The following is a 7592-nucleotide window of genomic DNA, read 5'->3' on the forward strand; positions in this document are numbered from 1 at the left end:
AGGAGAAGGATTGGGATGGGGGGAGGGGGGAGGCTGGGAAGGGATGGGAAGGGTAAACAAAGGAGGAGGCTGCAATGCTTGGTAAGAAATGTACGTATTATCCTGCCCATGCAATTGTAACCCCTCTGTACAGTATGTTCACAAATAAAATAAAATAAAATTAAAAAAAAAAATTGCTTCTGTCCCTCACTATTTTGCTTTTAGCTCTATCTTTGTTATTCATGCTTCTTACTTTAAAATATTTATTATAATAATCTCCAACACCACCAATTAGCATTCATTGTAAACTTCTTTTGTGTTTAGACATTGCAGATTGATTGGTCTATGCAGATTGATTGGGAATGACATCTTTACTTATTTAAATAGAACATGGAAAGGGCTTTCTTGGAAAGAAAGAAAAAAGTGCTTGAGTAGCACTTTTCTTAGGAATGATGCTATTTAAATTTCCACAGTTCTCAAGTACAGATCCAAAAATCTATTACACTCTGAAATTTTTTCTTCTATTTTAGAAAATATAAAAGAAAAAGTAAAGAGAAAGCTTTCATTCAAATGGATTGCTATATGCAGCTCTTAACTAATGATTGATGCAATTACTTCTGAAAAATGGAAAGAATGGCCTAATATTTATTTTTAAATAAATGTAATATATTTATCTTCTTTTACTTGACAGATGTGGTTTCTATACCTGGGCTCAGACTCAGCTATGCCTGTAACCTCAAAGGATTCTTTAATGATCAATAACTATAGCACAGGCACCATTTCACACCCCTTAAGGATTTGGAAATTCTGTTGCACTTTTGAAACTGAAAATCACTTCCTTTTTATGTTTTCATGGCTACAGAGATAAGATACCAGGATGGGAAGGGGAAACAAAGGAGGAGGCTACAATGATTGATAAGAAATGTACTCATTATCTTGCTCATGTAATTGTAACCCCTCTGTACAGTATTTTCACAATAAAATAAATAAATGAATAAACTTTTCTATCATCTTAGAAAAAGAGAGATAAGATACCATTAAAAAGTGAATGGGGGTGTCTCTCTGGGTGTCTGTGTCTGTGTCTTTGTATGTGTCTTTGTGTCCTATGAGAGAGCACCCACACTCTACTAGAGTGTGCCCCTGCCCTTCTGTTTGTCTGCTTTTTGTCTGTCTGTTTCTTGCTTGTTTACTCTGTCAAGTTTTCTTACCATAAAAAAAATAAAAAGTGAATGGGTAAATATGAGGTTGTTGAAGTCTATAACCATTAAAGACTACCAATGATAAGAGATTGGTGAGTTTGTTTTTGTACTAACATTATTCACTAACAAAATTTGATGGAAGCAAAGGACATCAGTTTTTATGAACACCATCTCTAGGCTAGTTTGTTTTTTCACTCATCTTATTATTCATTAGAAAGCATTTAAGCTATGCCTACATCACCTATTATAAAAGATTCTGAGGAAAAAAGTTATCAGTGCCATTGGAATTTGCTAATTTTTAGTGGTGGTAATACTTGAGCTATCATTAGGTAGTAGTAAGACCTAAGTAAAAGAGTTTTCCTCTAGAACCAAGTTTTGATTCAGTGTTAAGTGGATTCATATAGAAATTAAAGTTACTATGAAGAGAAAGACTGGCTATAAGACTTCCAAGGCAGCTTGTACTCATACATGAAGGATTCATAGTTAGCTTTCCAGTCATTAAAATTTGAAATACTTTGATCAAGTGATATATATAGATAATACCAATCCTTCCTCCCTCCTCCCCCCGTAACCCTCCTTCTCTTTGACAGGTAGCAATTCCCTGTAATCCACAAGCAAAAGGAACAGACAAAACTACTGCTTACCTGCTGGCATCCTTTCTACTGGAGCCCACAAAGTATGAGTTATCATAGAATGGGTATTCTTGCCTGGATAAGTCATTCAAGCAGTTTAATCATTTGAATCCTCAGAAAAAGTAGAGTCTAAGGTGTAGTGACTCCAACAGACTATGTTCTAGAGTAGAGGGTACAAGCATCCTCCCATGCACACAACAGAGCATGCCCTTGGGACTGGATGGTACATTTAAAAACTAGCTTAATCCTGTGTCTAGGCTGGCAAGTTGGTGCTGCTTTGGTTGGGAGCCCTCTCTCACGGGCATGTCCATGAGAATGATTGAGCATCCTCACAACATGGCAAATGGGAAAGACACCAAAGGAGGAAGCTACTATGCCTAATAAATCACTTGCATATTTTCTCTCATATGTGGAACCTAGAATTAATTTATAAGTATATAATTAAACACTTTGGGTGATATATAAGTATACAGAAGCATATTAGCTGAAATATGGTAGATTCAGGGGAGAACTCAGTGTAATTCATTAGAAAGGCTAACTCATAGTCCACCTAAATGACACAAGAAAATTTGTACTCTGAAGGAGATAGGGCCAAGGAGAGAAGGGTAGATAAATGGAGAGAGGAAGGGGGGAGAATACTATCATAAAATTCAATGCAATTCCTACAAAATTATGAAAATTGAGGGAAGAGGTGAGGTTGGGAGGAATGTGGGAGAATGATCAAAGGGGGAGACACTAATCAGGATGCACTGTATTCATAAACTGCTTTGTTGGAGGGCACCTCCTTTGTACAACTATTTAAAATAATAATAATAATAATACTGTACACTTTCTTTTAAAGAAATCACTGGCCATCACACCTATAGCCAGTTCTTTAATGGCTTCAGTTAATGTAGGAGGGCTCACATGTCAGGAAGGGAGGATCATTGGGCTAGCCTAGAAGCTGGGTACAATAGTAGGTGAGAAAAAAAGTTACAAATGGAGACGAAGCTATGTGTTCACTCACCTAAAGGTAAATGCATACTGTAAAGCCTGGAAGAAACAGTGAGTACAATAGGAAGCTCTTTCTCAGGAGCAGTGACCATATGGATGACCTGTACTTCTTGTCCAGACAGAATGACTGATGGCTAGGCTAGAGTCTGGGATTGGTTTAGGCTTGAGCAATCTGGACTCTCCTTTTGGGCAAGGCATTACCTTGTTCCTTTTGGTTTGAAGCTTCAAATGAGTCCTAGGATAATGTGCCAGATTCCTGCCTTCTGGTTTCCCTCACTCTCCAAGCTGTGTCCCAAGGCTCATGGCAACAGAGCTGAGCGCTGATCTTGTTTTGTTCTTATAGCAGCATCTGTACTCTGAGTTGCCTGGGGGAAACCTGCTCCTTTAGGGTCTTTCCATATGGTAAGAAGAAGGGTAAAAATGTGGAGAAGGGTGGAAGAGAGAGTCACAAGCTCCTGGTATGTAGTGTTTTATGAATCAATTTCTTACTCGGTTATCATAGTGCTTTCAAGGACCAAGACCAAAAATGATATAATATTAATGCCAAGTGCTGATGGTTTATATCTGTATCCTAGATACTCTAGGATGAGATCTCATGGATCAAGGTTTGAAGCCAGCCTGGACAGTAAAATCTGAGAGACTCCATCTTCATAATAAACAGCAAAATTCTGGCTAGAGATGTGGCTAAAATAGAAGAGTATACTAGCAGGGCAAACAAGCTGAATGAGAGCATGAAGCCCTAAGAAAGGAAGGAAGAAAGAAAGAAAGAAAGAAAGAAAGAAAGAAAGAAAGAAAGAAAGAAAGAAAGAAAGAAAGAAAGGAAGGAAGGAAGGAAGGAAGGAAGGAAGAAAGGAAGGAAAGAAGGAAGAAAAAAAGAAAGGAAGAAAGGAAGAAGGAAGGAAGGAAGGGAGGGAGGGAGGGAGAGAGAAAGTGAATGCTAATGATTTGAAAAAACAAATCATGGGGGCTGGAAAGTTTGCTCAGTGGTAGAGCCCTTGCCTTGCATGCCTGAGGCCCTGGGTTTGATTCCTCAGCACCACAATAAGCAAAAAGAACAAAGCCGGAAGTGGCGCTGTGGCTCAAGTGGTAGAGCGCTAGCCTTGAGCTGAGGAGCTGAGGGACAGCGCTCAAGCCCAGAGTTCAAGCCCCACGACAGGACCAAAAAAAAGAAAGAAAAGAAAAAGAAAAAAAGAAAAAACAAATCATGGGATATATGTTTGCTTGCATTCATGAAAAATAAACTGTAACATTGCAGGTAATAAACCAAACTTGTTTTTGTGTTTCCTTCTTGATTTCATATATTATTGTTTCATAATGTTTATACTGTTTTTTACATTTAAAATTTCTACATGCTGCTGAATTGTACAATGAAAACTGCAAACATTGTGTTTTGAACAAAAGTTAATACTTTTTAAGTATGGCTCTACAGGTTCAATTTATTTGTTTAGTTATGAAAATAATAATTTATTACCAACTTCTTATATTAATTTCAGCTTCTACTGATAGTATGAGCAAATTTAATGTGTTAATTCTAAGAACCTCTTATCATTACTTTAGTAATGAGTTTAGTATGATTGATACAAAAATTTTTAAGCTGTGAAAATATACAGTATTGGCTATGAATCTAAGCTTGACCTTTGACTTGTGAACTAATTCTTAGAAATCAATTAGCAAATTAGTTTTTGTGTGTATATCTGATACTGGGGCTTGAACTCAGGGCCTCAAGCCCATGCTTTCCTTTTGTGCTCAAGGCTGACACTTTACCACTTGAACCACACCACTGATTCAGGCTTTTTGCTGCTTTATTGGAGATAAGAGTCTCAATGGAATTTTCTGTCCAGGTTGGCTTTGCAGAGAGGTTCTCAGATAGCAGCTCAGATTATAAGTGTGAGCCACCAGAGCTTTGCATTGTATATGTGTGCTACTCAGGAGGCTGAGATCTGAGGACCATGGTTGGAAGCCAGCTGAGACTGTTATCTCCAATTAGCTAGCTCAAAGTCAGAAGTAGAGGTGTGGCTCCAAGGGTAGTACACCAGCCTTGATAAAAAAGGAAAGTAACAGTACCAAGCCCCGAGTTTCTAGCCTCACTACCAGCACTCTACCCGCCCCCCCTCCAAAAAAAGAATTGAACACTGTACAGGCAAGCTTATTGCTCTCAATCTACCATAAATATTATAACATGATATAACATAAAGTCTATATTATAGCTTTATATAGTATAACTATAAAGTTTATGTTGCATTTATAGTTATAAGATTTATATTATATAAAGTTGTAATATTTTATATAAAATTATGTTCTTTAAAAATATATTATATAGGGGCTGGGAAGGTGGCTCAGTGGTAGAGAGCTCGCCTTGCATGCCTGAGGCCCTGGGTTCGATTTCTCAGCACCACATAAGCAGAAAAAAAAGCCAAAGTGGTATTGTGGCTCAAGTGGTAGAGCACTAGCCTTGAGCTGAAGAGCTGAGGGCCAGCATCCAGGCCCAGAGTTCAGGCCCACAACCAGACCCAAAAAAATAAAAATAAAAAATATATTATATAAAATGGCATGTAATATAATGGTGAACTGATCCATTTGCCAAAAGGTATAATACAGGGCTGTACAATTACTACTGTAAAATTGACAGGAGTCATTGTTACACTTCACTATGTTTTGGTCAGGAGTTTGAGTAGGGCTCTGCTGGGTGGCTCATTTGTTCAGTGTTGAGTCAGTGGAGGTCAGATTGAAAGCTACTTAACTGGTAAATGGGTTAGCTGGAGCAATCCATAAAAGGCACTAAAATCCACCAGAGGATACCAGAAGGAAGGCAAGGCTCAGCTGGGCTGGTGACCAGAGTCCATACCCAGTGTCCTTTCCAGTATGGCAGTTTCAAGGTCTTTGAACTTCATACATGTCAGCTCAGGGATGCTAAAAGAAATGCAAGCTTCCTTATGTCTTAATTTTGGAAATCCTAAAATATGACTTCCATGTTAAAATTGGAGCTATCTTGTAAAAGTAGCTGCCATTCAAGCATGGAGGATTAAACTCTAGACTCTCTACCTCTTTTATTTTAAATGTGTATCAGTACTGGGACTTGAACTCAGGACCTCACACTTGGATTTGGCTTTTTTTTCTTTAAAGCTGGTCCTCTACCACTTGTGCCACATTTCCACTTCTGGCTTTTGCTGGTTAATTGGAGACTAAGTCTCATAGACTTTTCCGCCCAGGTTAGTCTTGAACTGTGGTACTCAGATCTCAATGTCCTGAGTAGCTAGGATTACCAGCCTGAACCACCAGTGCTCAACTTGGACTCACATTTTGATGGAAAGAGAACAAAGAATGCATGGCTACCAAATAGCAGAGCCCCTGGAGCACAGCAATTATCCCTCGACTTTCTACATCACAAGCCTGAAAGTACTTTCACAGTGTGGTCTGCTCCTCTGAAATGAAAGATGATGATCACAGCCTAAGCTTTCATTAGATTCATGCATTTTGCAACAGTTCCATGCTTTCTTTATTCAGACACTGTTAATAGAAGCAACACTCCTTCAAAGAATTGCACTGGGAATAGGCATACCAGCATAAACAATGGGCATATTCAGGAATGTTGAGGAAAGGGAAAGTTGTAAAAGCAAAATGGGAGAAACTTAATTAGGTAGTTTGATCCAGAATTCATTGGTTTTGGAGATGGGAGGAAAGCACCAGAGGTGAGCTCACGCGTGGAGGTAGTGTTCCTGGGAAAGTGTTCTGTTACATGCATTCCATTTTGACTGTTGCAGTCTTATTGTTAAAGATAAATGGTGTTCTAGAAATTTGTGCATAGTGAGAAAATGGTGCAAAGCCCCGGGGTCCTGTAGAACAAAAAGAAATGTTATAAGCTTTTATAAAGTTTATGAGAAAATATCCCCTAAAGGCCCACTCATTACTCTCTGGCTACTATTTTGTCTGGGTCTGACAAAAACAATTTCAGAGTACAGGCTCATGCCTGTAATCCTGGCTACTCAGGAGGCTGAGATTTTAGTATTGCGGTTCGAATCCAGTCGAAGCAGGAAAGTCCAGCAGGCTCATCTCCAATTAACTACTAAAAAATCGGAAGTGGCGCTGTGGTTCAAAGTGGTGGAGTGCTAGCCTTGAGCAAATGAGCTCTAAGACAGGGCCCAGGTCTCAAGTTCAAGCCACATGCCTGGCTGGCTCAGATCTCAGCTTCCTGAGTAGCTAGGATTACAGGCTTGAGTCTCTAGCACCTGCTCGAACCAAATTATCTGCTCCTAGGCTTCTGATATTTTTACTTTTTAAACACAGAACCCAAATTTGGAGTTGAGTGCTTGTACAACTATTCAGGATCAATGCCCTGGTTTAGCTGATACTGCTTCTTCTGCTTTAAGAAACCTTTTGCTCTTTAGAGATGGTGAGAGACAGCTTCGATTTTTATCTAGACCACGGGTTCTATGGTGGTTGCTGCTCCCAGGCCAGGGGTAGTGGCTTAGACTTCCTGTTCATATGGTGCCCTGTCACCATTAGCTTTTGCCTTCTGCTCTGGGTAGCTGTAGCTAATTTATCTTCCTCTTGGAGAGGGGCCCAGGGTGTCGGCCAGGACCCGCCTGCTGCTCCTCCCACCATGGTCCCGGACTCCCGGAACTGGGAGGGATCGTTGGGAGGAGCCTGGGCGGAGGGGGGGCGCGGGGTAGTAGCCAACCCCGACCGTCTCCAGGAGACCCCAGAGGCCCCGTGGAGGCGAAGGCCGGACTGCCCGGGGCCACTGCCAGCCAGGCGCGTCCCGGGGTGCCTGGGGTGCGGGCGCCCGTCC

The 7592-nt window shown here is 40.2% G+C and overlaps 1 protein-coding gene across 1 annotated transcript in view; it reads left to right on the top strand.

The window, feature by feature from the left end:
- Window positions 1-7190: 7190 nt before the first annotated feature.
- The window catches only part of LOC105998797 (opioid growth factor receptor-like protein 1), a 9593-nt gene continuing 9191 nt past the window's right edge, over window positions 7191-7592 (top strand). Inside the window, exon 1 of the mRNA XM_013033607.1 lies at window positions 7191-7578. Within this exon, the coding sequence (XP_012889061.1) occupies window positions 7191-7578 (388 nt within the window). The remainder of the gene's footprint in view (window positions 7579-7592) is intronic.

Source organism: Dipodomys ordii, unplaced genomic scaffold (assembly GCF_000151885.1).
Source record: "Dipodomys ordii isolate 6190 unplaced genomic scaffold, Dord_2.0 Scaffold172, whole genome shotgun sequence".
Taxonomy (NCBI): domain Eukaryota; kingdom Metazoa; phylum Chordata; class Mammalia; order Rodentia; family Heteromyidae; genus Dipodomys; species Dipodomys ordii.